Source organism: Capricornis sumatraensis, chromosome 8 (genome assembly GCF_032405125.1).
Source record: "Capricornis sumatraensis isolate serow.1 chromosome 8, serow.2, whole genome shotgun sequence".
Lineage (NCBI taxonomy): Eukaryota > Metazoa > Chordata > Mammalia > Artiodactyla > Bovidae > Capricornis > Capricornis sumatraensis.
This window is the reverse complement of record NC_091076.1, coordinates 31,520,920-31,543,400: the sequence shown is the minus strand read 5'-3', so window position 1 is coordinate 31,543,400 and position 22,481 is coordinate 31,520,920. Positions and strand designations below refer to the sequence as shown.

Genomic DNA, 22,481 nt, shown 5'->3' with positions numbered 1-22,481 from the left:
GGAAGAGGCAGTGTGGTATAATGGAAAAAATCCCTGAACCAGCACCTGAGACAATGTTTTAGTCCTTGTTCCATCTCTGCCCTTGAACTGGTTCTGTGCTATCTCTGAGCCCTTCTACAGATAGGGAATTAAACTACATAATTGTCAAAGTCCTTGGATAATTCTCAAATCCCTATTTCTGCTCAGGAGAAGGAGTCTAGCATATAGCAAAAGAGCAAATTCCTTGTGTTCTAGGGAAAGACTGCCTGGATTAAATTTATGGCTTCATCACTGACTATCTCCAAACTAGAGCTTAACAACTGTGGGACCTTGGTCCAGTTACCTAACATTCCAGGGATTGGTTCCTCACTTAAATAATAGAGATGGTAGCAACAGTAACCACCAGTTGGGTTTGTTGTGAGGAGAGAAGCGTTATGTGGAAACTTAAAACTGGGCTCAGCATACAATTAGCACTCAATAAATGTTAGCTATCATTTTGCTGTTCATGGAGTCACTGACTTGTGAAGTCATCTTCCACTTATAGGAATGATGGTGTAGGGGATTCTGGGTGGAGGAATTCAGGTGGTCAGAAGTCCAGAGATAGAGAAATATAGTGGTGTTTAGGGAAACAGGAATTTCTGGTGTTGAATTTATGAGCAGTTCAGTTCAGTCGCTCAGTCATGTCTGACTCTTTGCGACCCCATGAATCGCAGCACGCCAGGCCTCCCTGTCCATCACCAACTCCTGGAGTTCACTCAGACTCACGTCCATCGAGTCAGTGATGCCATCCAGCCATCTCATCCTCGGTCGTCCCCTTCTCCTCCTGCCCCAAATCCCTCCCAGCATCAAAGTCTTTTCCAACGAGTCAACTCTTCGCATGAGGTGGCCAAAATACTGGAGTTTCAGCTTTAGCATCATTCCTTCCAAAGAAATCCAAGGGCTGATCCCCTTCAGAATGGACTGGTTGGATCTCCTTGCAGTCCAAGGGACTCTCAAGAGTCTTCTCCAACACCACAGTTCAAAAGCATCAATTGTTCGACGCTCAGCCTTCTTCACAGTCCAACTCTCACATCCATACATGACCACTGGAAAAACCATAGCCTTGACTAGACGGACCTCAGTCAGCAAAGTAATGTCTCTGCTTTTGAATATGCTATCTAGATTGGTCAAAAATTTTCTTCCAAGGAGTAAGCATCTTTTAATTTCATGGCTGCATTCACTGTCTGCAGTGATTTTGGAGCCCCCAAGAATAAAGTCTGACACTGTTTCCACTGTTTCCCCATCTATTTCCCATGGAGTGATGGGACCAGATGCCATGATCTTCGTTTTCTGAATGTTGAGCTTTAAGCCAACTTTTTCACTCTCCTCTTTCACTTTCATCAAGAGGCTTTTTAGTTCCTCTTCACTTTCTGCCATAAGGGTGGTGTCATCTGCATATCTGAAGTTATTGATATTTCTCCAGATAAGGCGATAAATGGTAAGTGAGCAGGTCAGAAAGGAATGTTTTAATAAAATTTTGAGGCATCTTTATGTCAAGTTAAAATGTTTGAACTTTGTTCTGTAAACAGTGGGGAGCCTTTGAACTTATTGAGCAAGTGTGGCAACAGTGAGAATCAAAATAAGGAAATTTTTTTATGCAACAAGAACAAGCTCATTGAATGTGCTCCACAGTGAGTAAGACAACTAAAGCTTCTGGCCTTCCTGTGGCTTGTATTGTAGTGGAATGAGTTAGGTAATAAACAGTAATGAAGAAAGATGGTTTCATATAGTGATAAGAGCTTTGAAGATAATCCATAGGGAAATGGGAGCATGGTTAGAGAAGACTGCTTTGAAGCAATGTCATGTGAACAATCTCTTAAATGTAAAAATCAAATCAGCCTTGTATACACGTGGGGGCAGAAATATTCCAGTCAGGGGAACCAGGAAGTGCAAAACTCTTAGGAATTAAAGAGCCTCCTGATGAAGGTGAAAGAGAGTGAAAAAGCTGGCTTACAACTCAACATTCAGAAAATGAAGATTATGACATGTGGTCCTATCACTTCATGACAAATAGATGGGGGAAAAATGGAAACAGTGACAGATTTTATTTTCTTGGGCTCCAAAATTACTGCAGACAGTGACTGCAACCTTGAAATTGAAAGGCACCTGCTCCTTGGAAAAAAAGTTATTACAAACCTACACAGTGTATTAAAAAAGTGGAGATATCTCTTTGCCGACAAAGGTCTGTATAGTCAAAACTGTTTTTCCAGTAGTCATGTATGGATGTGAGAGTTGGACCATAAAGATGGCTGGGCACCAAAGAATTGATACTTTTGAACTGTGGTACTGGAGAAGACTCTTGAGAGTCCCTTGGACAGCAGGGAAATCAAACCAGTCAATCCTAAAGGAAATCAACCCTGAATATTCATTAGAAGGACTTATGCTGATGCTCCAATACTTGGTTACCTAATGCAAAGACCCAAGTCAATGCAAAAGACCCTGGTGGAGGGAAAGATTGAGGGCAGGAGGAGAGGGAACAACAGAGGATGAGATGGTTGGATGGCATCATCGACTTGATGGACCTGAGTTTGCACAAACTCCAGAAGATAGTGAAGCACAGGGAAGCCTGGTGTACTGCAGTCCAAGAAGTCACAAAGAGTAGGACATGACTGAGCAACTGAACAACAAAGGAACAGATCTGATCATGTTCTAGAAACATAAAGAAGACCAGTATGTCTGGAGCTCAATAATGCAGTTAGTATGTAGAATGGGATGAGGTCAGGGATGGGCAAGACTTGATCATGTAAGACCTCTGGGCCATGGCAGGCAGTTGGGATGATATTCTTGTACAGCAGGCTTCTCTGTGAGGGTTGTAAGCAGGGGAGTGACCGTGTGATACATATTTTTAAAAGTCCACACATGATTTGTGTAGAGGGTGAGTATAATCCGAGTCAAAACCTGTTCTCTTCATATTCCTACTCCAGAAGTGGTGGTTTAGTGCCTTACCTATAATATCTCTCACCATTTTGAAGAACTCTGTTTTCCATTTTGTTTCCTTATTCTTAGTGCTCACAATAACTGTATAATTTGTACAGGGCGGGGATTATTCCATACATTTTTAATAGTTTGGATGCAGTGTCCCAACAAGGCAAAATTTCTCATTCTTGTGATACAGTCATAGCCCTGGGACAGGTTTCACAGTGTATTGTTCTAGTTTGTGATACAATTTTCAGTGCAGGGGTTGTCTTCAAGGTTCAGTGTGTACATGTTTGCAGAAAGATCATTTCCATATTGGTTTTGAGCTGACAGATCCAGGCTGTTTCCCTGCTTGGTTGTGTGACCTTGAGTCATTTAACCTAACCTCTCTGAGTTTTAACTCTTTATTCTACAAAATGAGATTATCAATACCTAACTCGTATAACTCGTATATGAGAATTAAAATAGATGTAAGTAATTTGTGAAGTCCCTAGCATTATAGCTACTGGGAAAAAAAAAAGATTTATTCCCTAATCTAGTGCTCTTCTCCCCAAAATGTGGATAGATAAGTGACTATTCATTAGTGAACTGATGAATAATGAATGAATGAATTACTCAGTGAATGAACATACATTTGGTACATGGAGAGGTAGATGAATTCAACAGATGATTGTTGAGAGACCATGATTGGCAATACATAGAAGTGTAGTGAAAGTTCCTTTTCCTCAAAGAAGAAACTGTGACATCAGATATAAACATATGCAACCAACTCTAGTTCAGGATAATGTTATAAATAAAGTTTTGTAAAATTCCATAGGGTTAAAAGAATACAGTGGTCTCTCCAGTCAGGGGAGGGTAATGCTACATTGTAACTATGTAGGCCTCTGAGGAGTATAAACAAATGTTGCAGAAGTACCATAAATAAATGGAGGTAAATGAGATTTCCTTCTGTCTCTTCCCAGAGAGAGCGATTATTTTACCCATGGCTGATTATGTCATTTTGCTTGTCTGTGCTTTTATTTTTCACATGGATAGAAACTTCAAATGAATTCAATGGCTTTGACTGGTGAGTTTTACTTTTTGTATTTTCATTTGTGTAAGGGCTCTTTGGTATAATTACCACATGGATCTTACTTCAGGCTGAAAAGATCTGGTTACATAAGAGGGAGGGTGGACAAAGTTGGATTTTCTGCATCTGGTGGATGGGAGGCCTGACTCTGGGGAAGCGTAAGCATGCTCAGCACCCTCAGCTACTATACTTCCCTTCCACCTGAGCTCACTCTCACTCTTAGACCAAATCTGGCTCAGGGGGAAGCTTTCTCTGTGCTTCCAGTGCCCCCAGTCCTTCTATTCAGATGACTCCCTGATACCTTGTTCCTCAACTTCTTGATCTGGGTTACTGATGCCTACATTAGTTGGTCTTCATGATCTCTGTGCATGAACCCTGATATCTGTCTCACCTCCAGCCTCTTACTCTTTCTCTGTCCTTACGGGGCTTCCTGAAACCCTAAAGACGGGTGTGATGTGTGATCTGAGCACCCTTCTGGCCAAACTCCAAGACAACTCTCAGTTCCTCCAGCTTCTCTAGCCTTGATTGTTATGTATCTTACCCATTATTTAGTGTTTGATGGAGAAATGAGTCTGTTTAAGTATGAGGCTTTTTAAAAATGTAATTTATTGTTTTTGTTCAGTTGCTAAGTCATGTCTGATTCTTTGTGACCCCATGGACTGCAGCATGCCAGGATTCCCTGTCCTTCACTATATCTCAGAATTTGCTCAAACTCATGTCCACTGAATCAGTGATACCATCCAACCATCTCATCCCCTGTCACCCAATTCTCCTACCCTCAACCTTTCCCAGCATCAGAGTCTTTTCCAATGAATTGGCTCTTCGCATCAGGTCGCCAAAGTATTGGAGCTTCAGCATAAATCCTTACAATGAATATTTAAGGTTGATTTCCTTTAGGATATCTGGTTTGAACTCCTTGTTTTCCGGGGGACTGTCAAGATTCTTCTCCAATACCACAGTTCAAAAGCATCAATTCTTTGGTGCTCAGCCTTCTTTATTGTCCAACTTTCATATCCATACATGACTACTGGTAAACCCCTAACTTTGACTATATGGACCTTTGTCAGTGAAGTGATGTCTTTGCTTTTTAATATACTGTCATGTAATTCTTCCAAGAAGCTAGCATCTTTTAATTTCATGGCTGCAGTCACCATCCACATTGATTTTGGAACCCAAGGAAATGAAATCTGACACTAATTTCCACATTTTCCCCATCTATTTGCCAAGAAATGATAAGACCAGATGCCATGATCTTCATTTTTTGAACGTTGAGTTTTAAGCCAGCTTTTACACTCTCCTCTTTTGCCCTCATCAAGAGACTCTTTAGTTCCTCTTCACTTTTTGCCATTAAAGTGGTGTCATCTGCATATCTGAGGTTGTTGATATTTTTCCCAGCAATCTTGATTCTTGGGTCTGATTAGGGCTGTTTTGTTGCTGTTGTTGTTTTGGGCATTTCTTTTGGTTAGTCTTGTTAAAGGTATGTCATTTTGCTTATCTTTTTGAAAAACTAAATTTTAGTTTTGTTGATTCTGTCATTGTTTTCCCGTTCTTTATTTCACTTATTTACCAAGTAAATTGGCCCTTGAATGGAGCAAAGGCATTGACAAAAGATGAAAGTATGCTACCAATCTTACTCCTAGTTTTCTCCTACAAGAACTTTTAATAATTTACCAGATTTTTTGTCATTGGGGAAGAAGAAATACTTATGGGATTCCTGGACACTGACTGTGAACTTTCTGAAATGTAAAACTGGAGATATAAAATGCTGCCATGATTCCTTAGTAAGAGTAGGAACTTTTGAGTATTAGGTAGTCAATAAAATTCTGGTTCAGACTCATATCTTCATTGGGCATAGTGGGTCCCTAGACCACCCTGTGGTTATTTCTCTAGTTCTGGAATGCATACTCCAATAAACATACTCAAAATCATTCATAATCCCCAACAGCAATACCCCATCATCAAATAGGAGATGTAAATATAAGAGAAGCTCCCCCTGATCCTAAAGCCACAGTAGGTTTCATAGGCAGTTCCATGGCTGCCATGGCAAATTACCATAAATTGAGTGACACCAAAGAATACCATTTCTTATCTCAGTTTTGTTGGTCAGAAGTGAGGTATGACCTGGGTACTCAAGGTGCTTAGCTGGCCTGTGCTTTCAACTGGGGCTCTGAGTGAGAATCACTTCCAGGTTTATTTAAGTTGTTGGCAGAATCCAGTTTCTTCTGGTTGTTGAAATGAAGTGTTCATTCATTAGTGATTGTCAGATGGGAGCTGTTCCCAGCTTCTAGCTTGTGACCTTCTCTATCTTCAAATCTAACAGTGGTGTTTCAACTCCTTCTCATGCTTCAAATTTCTCTGATTTCTCATTTCTCATGTCTCTGAGTTCCTTTTCTGCCTTCTTTACTTATTTTAAGAGCTCATGTGACTACACTGGATTCAATCTGATAATCCAGAATAATCTTCCTACTTTAAAGGCAGCTGAATAGTAACCTTAATTGAAAATGTTCCTCTTATAGTCTAACATAACATCATCACTAGTGACACCAGAGGACAAAGATATATATTTCTCAGACCCTGATGCAGGGAAAGATTGAAGGCAGAAGAAGAGGGTGACAAGAGGATGAGATGGTTGGATGGCATCACCAACTCAATGGACATGAACCTGGGCAAACTCCAGAGGATAGTGAAGGATAGAGAGGCCTGGCGTGTTGCAGTCCCTGGGGTCACAAGAGTTGGATATGACTTAGAGACTGAACAACAACAGACATATACACACATATATATGTATTTAAATGATATATATAAATAAAATGTATGTTTATAATATATATGATATGTAAGGAAATATATATATATATGAATTTTTGCTTATCCCATTTCTCTGTCATTGAAAATAAGATGTGTGACTAGTAGTTAATCGTATATCAGTTCAGTCGCCCAGTCATGTCTGACTCTTTGCAACCCCATGAATCGCAGCATGCCAGGCCTCCCTGTCTATCACCAACTCCCAGAGTTCAGTCAGACTCAAGTCCATCGAGTCCGTGATGCCATCCAGCCATCTCATCCTCTGTCATCCCCTTCTCCACCTGCCCTCAATCCCTCCCAGCATCAAAGTCTTTTCCAATGAGTCAACTCTTCGCATGAGGTGGCCACAGTACTGGAGTTTCAGCTTTAGCATCATTCCCTCCAAAGAAATCCCAGGGCGGATCTCCTTCAGAATGGACTGGTTGGATCTCCTTGCAGTCCAAGGGACTCTCAAGAGTCTTCTCCAACACCATAGTTCAAAAGCATCAATTCTTCGGCACTCAGCCTTCTTCACAGTCCAACTCTCACATCCATACGTGACTACTGGAAAAACCATAGCTTTGACTAGACGGACCTTAGTCATCAAAGTAATGTCTCTGCTTTTGAATATGCTATCCAGGTTGGTCATAACTTTCCTTCCAAGGAGTAAGCGTCTTTTAATTTCATGGCTGCATTCACCATCTGCAGCGATTTTGGAGCCCCCCAAAATAAAGTCTGACACTGTTTCCACTGTTTCCCCATCTATTTCCCATGGAGTGATGGGACCGGATGCCATGATCTTCATTTTCTGAATGTTGAGCTTTAGGCCAACTTTTTCACTCTCCTCTTTCACTTTCATCAAGAGGCTTTTTAGTTCCTCTTCACTTTCTGCCATAAGGGTGGTGTCTTCTGCATATCTGAGGTTATTGATATTTCTCCCGGCAATCTTGATTCCAGCTTGTATTTCTTCCAGTCCAGCATTTCTCATGATGTACGCTGCATATAAGTTAAATAAGCAGGGTGACAATATACAGCCTTGATGTACTCCTTTTCCTATTTGGAACCAGTCTGTTGTTCCATGTCCAGTTCTAACTGTTGCTTCCTGGCCTGCATACAGATTACTCAAGAGGCAGGTCAGGTGGTCTGGTATTCCCATCTCTTTCAGAATTTTCCACAGTTTATTGTGATCCACACAGTCAAAGGCTTTGGCATAGTTAATAAAGGAGAAACAGATGTTTTTCTGGAACTCTCTTGCTTTTTCCATGATCCAGCGGATGTTGGCAATTTGATCTGTGGTTCCTGTGCCTTATCTAAAACCAGCTTGAACATCAGGAAGTTCACGGTTCACGTATTGCTGAAGCATGGCTTGGAGAATTTTGAGAATTACTTTACTAGCGTGCTAGTACTTAAATTAGAGGCATAAACATCATCCAGTGATCAATTGTCAGAACAGATGCAACAACCTTCTCTAGCATTTTCTGTAATAGCATATGGTCTAATCCCAACAATGAATACTTCTCTGAATCATCCCAGACCAAGCCAATATTTTTAATCATTTTGAAAATTCTTAGGCTTCATCTTTCATTTTTCTTTTTAATTAGTTTTAAAGTATCTGCTCATTTATTTTTGGCTTCGTTGAGTCTTTGTTGCTGCATGTGGGCTTTTTTCTAGTTGTGATGAGCAAGGGCTACTCTTTAGTTTCAGTGCATGGACTTCTCATTGTGGTGGCTTCTCTTATTGTGGAACATAGACTCTAGGATGTATGGGCTTTAGTAGTTGCAGCATGTGGGCTCAGTAGTGTGGCTCACGGGCTTAGCTGCCCCATAGCCTGTGGGATCTTCCCTGATAAAGGGTTGAACCTGTGTCTTCTGCATTGACAGGTGGATCTTTACCACTGAGCCACCAGCAAAGCCTTCATCCCATTTTCTACTGCCTCTCCTTTTGAAACTTTAGTTTCATGTGTGTTAGGCCTTTTATCTTCTTCCCATAAGTGTCATATTCTTTCTTCTGTACTTTTCATGTTTTTTTGTGTCTCTGTTTCCTTCTTGATATTTGTCTCCTGACTTGGTTTTTTGCTAAACTAATTATTTTGGCTGTGTTTTGCCTGCTATTAAATTTGTCCACTGCATTCTTAATTTTTGTTGCTGTATTTTCCTTTGTAGAATTCTTAATTGGTTCTCTTTTTAATAGGTCTCTGTGCTTTGTCACTCAGTCCAACTCTTTGTGACCCTATGAACTCTAGCCCACCAGGCTCCCTCTGTCCATGGGATCCTCCAGGCAGGAATATTGGAGTGGGTTGCCATGCCCTCCTCCAGGGGATCTTCTCAACCCAGGGATCAAACCCAGGTCTCCCACATTGCAGCTCTCCCACAATTTTTCCTTTGCCAGCAGTACCCAGCAGGTAGATGGGACCTTCACCTATTTGGTGTGAGAATTTGGTAATGACCTAATATTAAATATTTAGTGGAAACAGTGTCAGACTTTATTTTGGGGGGCTCCAAAATCACTGTAGATGGTGATTGCAGCCATGAAATTAAAAGACGCTTACTCCTTGGAAGGAAAGTTATGACCAACCTAGATAGCATATTCAAAAGCAGAGACATTACTTTGATGACTAGGGTCCGTCTAGTCAAGGCTATGGTTTTTCCTGTGGTCATGTATGGATGTGAGAGTTGGACTATGAAGAAGGCTGAGCAACGAAGAATTGATGCTTTTGAACTGTGGTGTTGGAAAAGACTCTTGAGAGTCCCTTGGACTGCAAGGAGATCCAATCAGTCCATTCTGAAGGAGATCAACCCTGGGATTTCTTTGGAAGGAATGATGCTAAAGCTGAAGCTCCAGTACTTTGGCCACCTCATGCGAAGAGTTGACTCATTGGAAAAGACTCTGATGCTGAGAGGAATTGGGGGCAGGAGGAGAAGGGGACGATCGAGGATGAGATGGCTGGATGGCATCACGGACTCGATGGACATGAGTCTGACTGAACTCCAGGCGATGGTGATGAACAGGGAGGCCTGGCGTGCTGCGATTCATGGGGTCGCAAAGAGTTGGACACGACTGAGCGACTGAACTGAACTGAACTGAAAATAGATAAGAAGGCCATTACGTTGATGAGGGCAGAAAATAATGTGGCTAGAGAAATTATTAGAAAAGAGAGAGGTACCATTGAAGGCAAAACCAAACTTTTCTTTCTCATTTGGAATATAAAGTCAATATTGCTGCTGGAAAAGTCATGCAATTAATTCTTTGGCTGTCTTTAGACCTCTTTATGTCTATCCTATATGTTCTTATCCCCTGCATTTCATTTTTTGATCATTACTCTGCTTGCAAAAGGATATGAGTCCTTTATCTCTCTGAAGATCTTGAATATATTTTTTATTGTTCTTTTCTGATTGTTATCTTATATTTTTGTGCAAGTTATTGTATTAGTTGGCATTATTAGGTTAATTTGTTAACATCACTTACACATTTTCTGATTCCTGGCTGTGAGATCATGTTTTACAGGATACTCTTCTCAGTGTCTTGATCTGGGATTAGCCTTGCTAGGTTGACTGCTTGTCTAACTTTTTCTTTTGGCATGTCTTCTCACCCCTGACCTAAGAGAATTTTTTCTTATATTTAATGTGGTAATATGTTCAATAATCTGTATTTTATATTATTAAAACATAATTTCTCTAGGTATCATAAGGAGAGGAAATAATTTCTGTTATCTTGAAATGAAGAGTCTAAATTCTATGACATATAGTATTTAGAGTAATTGTAACATTGTTTAACTTAAATCAGTTTGTTAGCAGTTTTAAGTTATAACCTACTTTAGTAACAAGGAGGACTACAACTCTCTTACACAAGATATATATGTTAATATAGTGGCTTGCTATTGTGTAAGAGAACATATTTATAAGGACAAGGAATCTGCCAAATAGGCATGTATTAGCTATATGAAGGCAGTGAACTTATGGATGACTTTTTCTCTTTTGATATTCCACAATTCCTGTATTTTATTGCTTTTTTAAAGAGTGTATAGTTTTTGAGTCTTTATTCTAAATAACTTTAAAAAGCATACCAGTTGTACAGAATCCTATTAATGTACCTGATTGTAGAGCGAAATTAAAACTTCTCAACTAAATACCTGTAAAGGGTAACTGTTCCCAAATTGCTCCTCTTCTTATTCCCCTGTTTTCTTATGCCTCATCTAGTCCAGTCATATCCCCTATCCTTGACAGAGATACTACTAACTTCTTTATTTTAGAAATTGAAACACATTTTTGCAGGGTTGTTTTCCTAGGTACAGGAGTCTGGTTCTTTTGGTCCATTGTCTTGCTGAGTTTCCTTGGGATCCTGGCTGCCTACACAACACTCCTACTGGTGAGTAATGTTTCCCATTTCTCCCACTCCTTTCCTGAGTAGTCTCATGAGGTGCTCTGTCTGTCATATGGTTCCCAATTGGTGCTGGGAGCCCTCAGATCACTCTTCACAGAGTCTGGGTCTTCATCAGCCACTTAAATATTAGGCAGGAGGGACAGAAGGGTAAAAAGCCTCGTGAAAGGGTGGCAGAACATCCTTTTTTTCTTTCTGTGTTTCATGGCTTATTTTCTGATTCATTTAGTGTTGTCATTTTAGATACCTACATCTTCACATGGCAATACACTTATTCATTGAACTGCTCATTTCATAGCCCATCTCTTGAGGATCAGTCTTTCTGGATCTTACAAATTATCTAGTGAGTTAAACCTGTTCTGCTCTGCAAATGCTAATCCCCTAATCCAGGTGCAAATTACATTTTAGCAAATGTATTTAGGTAACAGAGACCCTGCCTGTTTCCTGACATAGTAGTGTTGTGTAGTGTGGAAAATTCACACCAATCAGAGTAGTGTCATGTAGTGTGAGAAACGTAGGCCAGGCAGCAGAGGAGTCTTCAGAACTGGAAAGCTTATGGGAGACTAACTTTTAGGTAACTAGCATTTTTCTGTGCCCACTTACACATAGGGCATGTATATCTTTCTCTGGTTTCATAATTTCTTGTCTCCACAGATTTCCTCTCTGATACTAAAGAACCCAACTCCCACAAGAGTTTACATTTGGATTAATTTTTCTTTCAGCAAAATATATTATATGAGTGATAAGTACTTAGGTTACAGAGATCAAAAACATTTGATTTCTGTTTTCATACAGGGCACTTCAGAGGTAAGTATGAAAAATAAAGTTACAGTTGTCCTTAATAAAATGAGTGTAGAATCTAATAGGGAACTAGACCATAGACAAAAGTAAGGAACAAAGAGCATTATAATTGTCATTCACTTCAGTTCAGTTCAGTCACTCAGTTGTGTCCGACTCATTGCAAGCCCGTAAATCACAACATGCCAGGCCTCCCTGTCTGTCACCAACTCCCGGGGTTCACTCAAACTCATGCCCATCGAGTCAGTGATGTCATCCAGCCATCTCATTCTCTGTCGTCCCCTTTGCCTCCTGCCTCCAATCCCTCTCAGCATTAGGGTCTTTTCCAATGAGTCAACTCTTCTCATGAGGTGGCCAAAGTACTGGAGTTTGAGCTTCAGCATCAGTCCTTCCAATGAACACCCAGGACTGATCTCCTTTAGGATGCACTGGTTGGATCTCCTTACAGTCCAAGGGACTCTCAAGAGTCTTCTCCAACACCACAGTTCAAAAGCACCAATTCTTTGGTGCTCAGCTTTCTTCACAGTCCAACACTCAAATCCATACATGACCACAGGAAAAACCATAGCCTTGATTAGATGGAACTTTGTTGGCAAAGTAGTATCTAGCTTTTCAATATGCTATCTATGTTGGTCATAGCCTTCCTTCCAAGGAGTAAGCGTCTTTTAATTTCATGGCTGCAGTCATCATCTACAGTGATTTTGGAGCCCCCCAAAATAAAGTCTGACACTGTTTCCACTGTTTCCCCATCTATCTGCCATGAAGTGATGGGACCAGATGCCATGATCTTCGTTTTCTGAATGTTGAGCTTTAAGCCAAGTTTTTCACTCTCTTTCACTTTCATCAAGAGGCTTTCTGCCATAAGGGTGGTGTCTTCTGCATATCTGAGGTTATTGATATTTCTCCCGGCAATCTTGATTCCAGCTTGTGCTTCTTCCAGCCCAGCGTTTCTCATGATGTACCTGCATGTAAGTTAAATAAGCAGGATGATAATATAGACCCTTGATGTACTCCTTTTCCTATTTGGAATCAGTCTGTTGTTCCGTGTCCAGTTCTAACTGTTGCTTCCTGACCTGCATACAGGTTTCTCAAGAGGCAGGTCAGGTGGTCTGGTATTCCCATCTCTTGAAGAATTTTCCACAGTTTATTGTGATCCACACAGTCAAAGGCTTTGGAATTAGAGGGTCCTAAATAAAGTTCTACCTGGGTACTGAGAAGGAAGTGTTAACTTCCAGCCAGGAAGATTAAGTGAGGCTTCTTGGAAGAGGTGGCACAGGAGGAGGATCTTGAAGGGATGTTAGATTTAGACATGTTTATGAGGATGGAGGAAAAAAAGTTCCAGAACATGGGGGTATCATGACAAAGTCAGGAAGACAGACATACATACAGTTTGACTTGATAAGATGGAAGAATCAGTGATGGTGGTGGTTTAGTCGCTAGGTTGTGTTTGACTCTTGTAACCCCATGGACTGTAGCCTGCCAGGCTCCTTTGTCCAAGGGATTCTCCAGGCAAGAATACTGGAGTAGGTTGCCATTTCCTTTGTCAGAAGAATCAGTACTGTTAACATATAAGGTATAATGAAGAATAATGTGAAATATGGATAAAATGATAGGATTTTCAAAGATTTTGGAAGGCCTAAAAAATAGGCCAAGACATTTAGCATAAATCAGATTTCTAGTTAGGATAATCATTCTCGAAGTCATTGTATGGAAACTGTATGTAGACAGAGATTAGTAAGAAACTTTTTAATGAGGAAGATGTGGATGAATGATGTGCTTGGGTCCACCAAACTGTACTTCACTCATACACAGTAAACAAAATGGTATAGGATATGGCTATCTTCAGTTCAGTTCAGTTCAGTTCAGTCGCTCAGTCATGTCCGACTCTTTGTGACCCCATGTATCGCAGCACGCCAGGCCTCCCTGTCCATCACCAACTCCCAGAGTTCATTCAGACTCACGTCCATTGAGTCAGTGATACCATCCAGTCATCTCATCCTCTGTCATCCCCTTCTCCTCCTGCCCCCAATTCCTCCCAGCATCAGAGTCTTTTCCAATGAGTCAACTCTTTGTATGAGGTGGCCAAAGTACTGGAGTTTCAGCTTTAGCATCATTCCTTCCAAAGAAATCCCAGGGCTGATTTTCAGAATGGACTGGTTGGATCTCCTTGCAGTCCAAGGGACTCGCAGGAGTCTTCTCCAACACCACAGTTCAAAAGCATCAATTCTTCAGCTTTCAGCCTTCTTCACAGTCCAACTTTCACATCCATACATGACTACTGGAAAAACCATAGCCTTGACTAGACGGACCTTCGTCGGCAAAGTAATGTCTCTGCTTTCCATATGCTATCTAGGTTGGTCATAACTTTCCTTCCAAGGAGTAAGCGTCTTTTAATTTCATTTCTGCAGTCACCATCTGCAGCGATTTTGGAGCCCCCCAAAATAAAGTCTGACACTGTTTCCACTGTTTCCCCATCTATTTCCCATGGAGTGATGGGACCGGATGCCATAATCTTCGTTTTCTGGATGTTGAGCTTTAAGCCAACTTTTTCACTCTCCTCTTTCACTTTCATCAAGAGGCTTTTTAGTTCTTCTTCACTTTCTGCCATGAGGGTGGTGTCATCTGCATATCTGAGGTTATTGATATTTCTCCCAGCAATCTTGATTCCAGCTTGTGTTTCTTCCAGTCCAGCATTTCTCATGGTGTACTCTGCATATAAGTTAAATAAGCAGGGTGACAATATACAGCCTTGATGTACTCCTTTTCCTATTTGGAACCAGTCTGTTGTTCCATGTCCAGTTCTAACTGTTGCTTCCTGGCCTGCATACAGATTTCTCAAGAGGCAGGTCAGGTCAGGTGGTCTGGTATTCCCATCTCTTTCAGAATTTTCCACAGTTTATTGTGATCCACACAGTCAAAGGCTTTGGCATAGTCAAAAAAGCAGAAATAGATGTTTTTCTGGAACTCTCTTGCTTTTTCCATGATCCAGCAGATGTTGGCAATTTGATCTCTGGTTCCTCTGCCTTTTCTAAAACCAGCTTGCACATCAGGAATTTCACAGTTCACATATTGCTGAAGCCCGGCTTGGAGAATTTTGAGCATTACTTTACTAGCATGTGCTGCTGCTGCTGCTGTCATTTCAGTCATGTCCGACTCTGTGCGACCCCATAGATGGCAGCTCATCAGGCTCCCCCGTCCCTGGGATTCTCCAGGCAAGAACACTGGAGTGGGTTGCCATTTCCTTCTCCAACGCATGAAAGTGAAAAGTGAAAATGAAGTCGCTATGTTGTGTCCAACTCCTAGCGACCCCATGGACTGCAGCCCACCAGGCTCCTCTGCCCATGGGATTTTCCAGGCTAGAGTACTGGAGTGGGTTGCCATTGCCTTCTCCGTACTAGCATGTGAGATGAGTGCAATTGTGCGGTAGTTTGCGCATTCTTTGGCATTGCCTTTCTTTGGAATTGGAACGAAAACAGACCTTTTCCAGTCCTGTGGCCACTGCTGAGTTTTCCAAATTTGCCCGCATATTGAGTGCAGCACTTTCACAGCATGGATATCTTAGTATATGGTATATTCTAAAATGGACTTGCAGTGTCTAGTAAGCTATGTATTTTAACAAGCTTCTACTCTGTCCTACCTCTTTTTGGATATAGTGGCAGCAACAGAGGAGACCAGGTTTCTATTTCTTTATCTTTCAGTTATTTGTAACCTTAACCAAGTCTCATAACTCTTCTAATTCTCAGTTTCTTTTCTTTCAACTGAGAGTGATAATGATATTTAATAAAGTGGTATTTTATAGGGCCTAAAAGTGAAAGTGTTAGTTGTTTAGTCATGTCCAACTCTTTGCAACCCCATGGATTATAGCCTTCCAGGCACCTCTGTCCATTGGGATTCTCCAGGCAAGAATACTGGAGTGTATTGCCTTGCCCTCCTCCAGGGCCTCTTCCCAATCTAGGGATTGAACCCAGGTCTCCCACATTGCAGGCAGGTTCTTTACTGTCTGAGCCACTAGGGAAGCCCAAGGTCTTGTCTGGGACCTGAACTCAGGACCTCTCATGCTGGAGGCAAGAACCATATTCGATAGACCAACCAGCTCGCCTGTATTGTACATTGGTAAAGTACAAATAAAATAATATCCATAAAATTGTTTTGATAAAAAGGTGAGTGCCTTATGCACTCAAACTCTCTTTAATATCCTTAGCATCTAAAGACTCCAGTTTTCAGTCTCCATCTGCACACTGACTTCATGATTGCGTAGACTTGGATTCAAATCTAATTAAGATTTATTGACTAATACCAATGTTAACAATAGTGTTAACAATTGTAACAATGGTACTGGTTCCTCAAAGAAGAGCACTTTTTTTTTTAACATTTCAGTATTATTATTTTATTGTTGGCACATTTATAGGAGAAACTTGATTAGATGAGAAGAGGAAGCAAAATTTAAGGAAATTCAATGAGACTATCAAAGAGCTGGCCCCTCACTCTTATTACTAGTTCTGCATAATACTAGGAATAAGCTCCATCACTTGGAAAAGAAGTTGGTAGGAACTCTGGAAGAATATCAGTGTGGTGATTGTTGCAAATTTGCAGAGAAGATAATAAACTCTCTCTGGGTTGCTGGTGAAAGTTACAAGTAGGAGGTCACATGGAGCACTGTTTGAAGGGTTGGTGGCATGGAAAGGGAGAGCTTTTTAGGCAGAGGAATAGTGTGACAAACCCTTGATGCTGAAAAGGGCAGGTGTAGCGAGAAGTGAATGTAATGCTGGACTGAAAGGCTGAAAGGAATGTTGAGTTGACAACAGTGTTTTGGGTAGCATCGTGGTGATTTCATTTCAAATTATTCTCCTCCTTTTTTTTTTTTTGGTTTCAGGTACTTGGATTTTTGTTGTGTTGGGAAAAACAGCGACTGTACCTGCACTGGTACCATAAGGTAGGACATCCGAAACTTCAAATAGGAGACCCGAGACCAGGACTGAATGTGCCTCTTTGGCACTAAGTATTTAATACAGAGCTTCCCTTTCTTTGTCTCCCTTAGCAAAAAAGAAATCTGCTTATACTATTTCAACTGAAATGATTCAGTTCCTAACAGGTGGAACTGGCTTACTGACCATGATGAACCCAAACTTTATTTTTTCTCACTACTCTGTGTTAAACTTACTATGTGTGTTTGTTATTCCCATCCCCATAAAATCTTGAGCAAGCTCCATTAATTTCCCAGTCCTTCATAGTTACAAGGGCATTCCATTTCAATTACTAAATATTTCAGTTTAATGAATTCCAACTTTATGAGACATTTCCTTTACCCTATTTCACATGACCCAGGCCTGGAAACCAACAGTGGTGAAGAGAACATGACCTTTTACCTTTCTTGCAGAGTAAGGGTCAGGGGAAGGAGAGATAGGGTAAAGAACACAGTCCTACAGGGAGGGTTTGGTTCCATTAGGACCAATAAATTGCAATTTTTGGCTCTTTACTGCATGGATTTTTCCATATGTGTTTTCAGAGACCCTTCTGTTGAGATCTTGACTGCAACTCTTGGTGGATTCAATGCCTGTCTTCCTGTACCCTCTAAAATTTCTCTGCTGATGTCCTTTTTATTCTCCCTGAGTTTGGAGCCCTTTAAAAATACACAAGAAAGTACAATGGATCTGTTTTTGTTCTGAGGAGACAGACATTACTGACCCAGCATCTGAAGACATGCAACTCTTTTCCATCATTGCCTCCCTTGTCTTGTTTTGCTATGGGCTTGAACATCTCCAGCATAGACTCTTGGTATTTATACTTTTTCAGGCATGGTTTTCCTTGTATTTCCTCAAATCCAGAAACATGTCAAACTCCTTGAGTGGTCCCCTTAAATTTCCTTAAGAGGAAAATTTCCCTCAAAAGGGAAGTATGAATTGAAAGTATACATTTAAGAGTTAAAAGAATGGAAATTGAAGTAATAAGATCATACAGGGAAAGAGGAAATTGAAGCATGAACATATAGGTGTTACTGAGATTCCCATAGGTTTTGGAGTTTGGATACCATGAGCAATTTGTCACTACAAAGGGTCCCTGCGGGTTAAACCATTCTGATTACTATTCCAGAAACCATGCTTACCTTGCCTCTGGCAGTGAGCGCTGCTACTTGGCCTCTGCCACAGCAGAATCTCATCATTGCCTTTGATCTCAGGAAGCCAGTTTCTGTGTCAGCATCTCTCACCTTTATCCAGGCATAAAGCATGGCCACTATGGTGCATTTCAAGGATGCTGACACTCTCCTCACCAATGTGTTTCTCAGTGTCCTCTGAGACTGCCTGTAGGGCACAATATGGAGTGGGTTAGCTGACCATAGGTGATAGCATTCCAACAACATTTTCTCTTTAAAATCATTCTCAGTTTGTTTTAATCCACACAGTCAAAGGCTGTGGCATAGTCAGTGAAGTGGAAGAGATGGGAATACTAGATCACCTTATCTGCCCCCTGAGAAACCTGAATGCAGATCAAGAAGCAACAGTTATAACTGGAAGTGAAACAACAGACTGGTTCAAAATTGGGAAAGGAGTACATCAAGACTGTATATTGTCACCTTGCTTATTTAACTTATATGCAGAGTATATCATGCAAAATGCTGGGCTGGATGAATCAAGCTGAAATCAAGATTGCTGGGAGAAATATCAACAACCTCAGATATGCAGATGATACCACTTCAATGATAAAAAGTGAAGAACTAAAGAGCTTCTTGATGAAGGCGAAAGAGGAGAGTGAAAAACTTGGCTTAAAACTCAACATTCAAAAAATGAAGAACATGGCTTCTGGTCCCATCACTTCATGGCAAATAGATAGGGAAACAGTGGAAACAGGCAGATTTTATTTTCCTGGGCTCCAAAATCACTGTAGATGGTAACTGCAGCCACAAATTGAAGTATGGCAAAACCAATACAATATTATAAAGTAATTAACCTCCAATTAAAATAAATAAATTTATATTAAAAAAAAAGCTGGCTCCTTGGAAGGAAAGCTGTGACAAACCTAGACAGCATGTTAAAAAGCAGAGGCATCACTTTGCCGACTAAGGTCCATATAGTCAAAGCTATGGTTTTTCCAGTAGTCATATATGGATGTGAGAGTTGGACCATAAACAAGGCTGATCTCTGAAGAATTGATGCCTTTGAATTGTGGTGTTGGAGAAGACTCTTGGGAGTCTCTTGGATAGCACGGAGATCAAACCAGTCAATCCCAAGAAATCAACCCTGATTTAAATATTTGTGTTATGAGGCATTTGGTCTGCTAACAGTTTTTTTTTTTTTTTCAGATTTTCACATCTATTTGTGTCTTTGTATAGAAGAGATTGGACTATAGGTTTTGTTTCCTGTAATTGTCTTGTTCAGTTTGAGTATCAGTGTTTTTGTTAGCTTCAAAAAACAAGTTAGAATTCCCTCTTTTAAGAGTTGGTTAAAATTGAAATATTTCTTCCTTTGTTGTTGTTCAGTTGCAACCCCATGGACTGCCACACACCAGGCTTCCCTGTCTTTTACTATCTCCCAGAGTTTGCTCAAACTCATTTTGATTGAGTCTATTATGCCATCCGACAGTCTCATCCTCTGTGGCCAAATTCTCCTTCTGTCTTCAGTCTTTCCCAGTATCAGAGTATTTTCCAATGAGTTGACTCTTTGCATCAGGTGACCAAAGTATCGGAGCTTCAGCTTCAGCATCAGTCCTTCCAAAGAATATTCAGGGTTGATTTCCTTGAGGATTGTCTTGCTGTTCAAGGGACTCCCAGGAGTTCTTTCCAGCACTACAGTTGAAAGGCATCAGTACTTGGTGCTCAGCCTTCTTTATGGTCCAACTCTCATATCCATATATGACTACTGGAAAAACCATAGCTTTAGCTAGACGGACCTTTGTCAACAAAGTGATGCCTCTGCTTTTTATAGGTTTGTCATAGCTTTCCTTACAAGGAGCAAGTGTCTTTTAATTTCGCAGCTGCAGTCTCCATCTGCAGTAATTTTGGAGCCCAAGAAAATAAAGTCTGTCACTATTTCCTCCCCCCACCCCCAACCCCATCTATTTGACATGAAGTGATGGGACCAGATGCCAAGAGGTTAGTTTTTTGAATGCTGAGTTTTAAGCCTACTTTTTCAATCTTCTCTTTCACTCTTGTCAAGAGGCTCTATAATTTGTCTTGTTTTATTTTTTTTCTATTAGAGTTGTGTCATCTGCGTATCTGAGGTTGATATTTCTCCCTGCAACCTTGACTCCAGCTTGAGCTTCATCAAGCCTGGCATTTTGCATGATGTACTCTGCATATAAGTTAAATAAACAGGGTGACAATATACAGTGTTGACGTACTCCTTTCCCAGTTTGGAACCAGTCTGTTCCATGTCCAGTTCTAACTGCAGCTTCTTGACCTGCATACAGGTTTCTCAGGACACAGGTAAGGTGGTCTGGTATTCCCATCTCTTTAAAAATTTCCCACAGTTTGCTGTGATCCACACAGTCAAAAGCTTTAGCATAGTCAATGAAGCAGATGTTTTTCTGGAATTCCCTTGCTTTTTCTATGATCCAAGAGATGTTGGCAATTTGATCTCTGTTTCCTCTGCCTTTTCTAAATCCAGCTTGTACATCTGGAAGTTCTTGGGTCACATATTGTTGAAGCCTAGCTAAAAGGATTTTGAGCTTTACCTTGCTAGCATGTGAAATGAGTGCAGTTGAGCGGTAGTTTGAATATTCGTTTGCATTGCCCTTTTTTGAGATTGGAATGAAAACTGACTTTTTCCAGTCCTGTGCCACTGCTGTGTTTTCCAAATTTGCTGGCATGTTAAGTGTAGCACTTTAACAGCATCATCTTTCAGGACTGGAAATAACTCAGCTGGAATTTTGAAAATTAACCATTTAAGGCAGCAAGGCCTGAAATTATTTTGTGAGGTTTGATCATGGATTCAATTGCTTTCATAGGTACAGAAGTCTCTAGAGGGCACCACAGATGTAGGAAAACTACATTTGAAGGGGAACAAGTTAAAATTGTGTCTTCTTGGTTTCAGTGTAATAGTAGATTTTTAAAATCTGTCCAACAGATATTTGCTGAATGATTACTGTGTGTCAGGCAGTGAGACACTGCCTCTTAAAGGCAGTGAGAATATGATCTTACCCAAATATTGTCCTTGACCTCATAAGCTTATAGTCTATTTGGGAAAAAACATATGTTGAAAAGGCAATTACAAATACTGTTGACTTGTGATTATACTGAGTCACTTAAAGTGATATTGAATATTTAAAATGGCCATTGTTGAAACTTGGTGAGATATGCCAAACAGTATTGAAGACCCAGCTGAGGTGGAAATAATTAATTAGTAAAAACATCAGACCATATAGCTGTATAATTTTTTTCCAGCCATGCTACATAACTTAGACTTGGCAGCAATAAGATTAAATCCAAGTAGTACTGGGGGTCTGAGGGGTGGTTAGATTAGGAGATGAGGAATAAGGTCACTGAAATTGTGAGAACAAATACACATTTCTCAAGCACAGTTATGATCAAAGCCTACTGCATGGAAGTCAGAACACTCTTTTTGTTTCCCCAGATCCTGGTTCTGATAATGATTCCATTTTTCTTATTTTTGTTATGGATTTTGTTAACTTACTGGAAAGACAGGTGGCTCACCATCGGGCTGTCACTTCAGGTAAGCACCATACTTAGTTGTAGCCCTGTCTGTCCAGATGTGTTCAGGCTGACTTTTCAATTTCCTCACAGGTCTTTTCTCCCTACATACACCTGAGCAGCATATCTGTGATGGTTTTGCTTTCATGGCCTGTGGCCTTCTACTTGATCCATTTGGAAGGAGAAGGTATGTCCTGTGGGTGGAGCCTTCCCTGATTCTCAGCTCTGGCTTTAACTTCTGTACTTTACTCAGCAGAACAAGCAAAGCACCACTGTATCTTTTTGAAACTCATTTATCTTGTTACTCAAGCATGCTCCTTGTGATCAAACTCACAACCGTACATGGTCTGTCATAACATCCTGTCATAGCATTTCCCAGGCTAAGCAGTCCATCTTCTAAAGGGACATTCTCCTTTTAGAAAAATAAGTATTTTCTCTCATTAACTTTCAGGGAATAGATTGGAGTAGTTTTAGGGAGGGTAGAGGGCATTTTATTTTTATTTGGCCAGTGATGTTACACGTCATAGTTCTTTAAGTTTGTATTCAGATATTACTATTTTCTTTGTGTGTGTGTTGCTATATTTTGTTTATTTTTTCTCTTCTGTATAACATTCTATTGATGGTATCAGCACTGAGACTTTTAAAAAAAATTTAATTTTATTTATTTTTAATTGGAGGCTAATTGTGCAAGACAGCAAAAGAGACACAGATGTATAGAACAGTCTTTTGGACTCTGTGGGAGATGAAGAGGGTGGATGATTTGGGAGAATGGCATTGAAACATGTATAATATCATATAAGAAATGAAACACCAGTCTAGGTTCAATGCAGGATACAGGATGCTTGGGGCTGGTGCACTGGGATGACCCAGAGGGAT

At 40.5% G+C, this 22,481-nt stretch overlaps 1 protein-coding gene across 1 annotated transcript in view; it reads left to right on the top strand.

The window, feature by feature from the left end:
- LOC138083518 (glycerophosphodiester phosphodiesterase domain-containing protein 4-like) overlaps nucleotides 1-22,481 on the top strand; it is a 104,939-nt gene that overhangs the window by 973 nt on the left and 81,485 nt on the right. Inside the window, exons 2-6 of the mRNA XM_068977378.1 lie at nucleotides 3,897-4,000; nucleotides 11,059-11,152; nucleotides 16,836-16,895; nucleotides 21,529-21,627; nucleotides 21,699-21,792. Of these exons, the coding sequence (XP_068833479.1) occupies nucleotides 3,897-4,000; nucleotides 11,059-11,152; nucleotides 16,836-16,895; nucleotides 21,529-21,627; nucleotides 21,699-21,792 (451 nt within the window). The remainder of the gene's footprint in view (nucleotides 1-3,896; nucleotides 4,001-11,058; nucleotides 11,153-16,835; nucleotides 16,896-21,528; nucleotides 21,628-21,698; nucleotides 21,793-22,481) is intronic.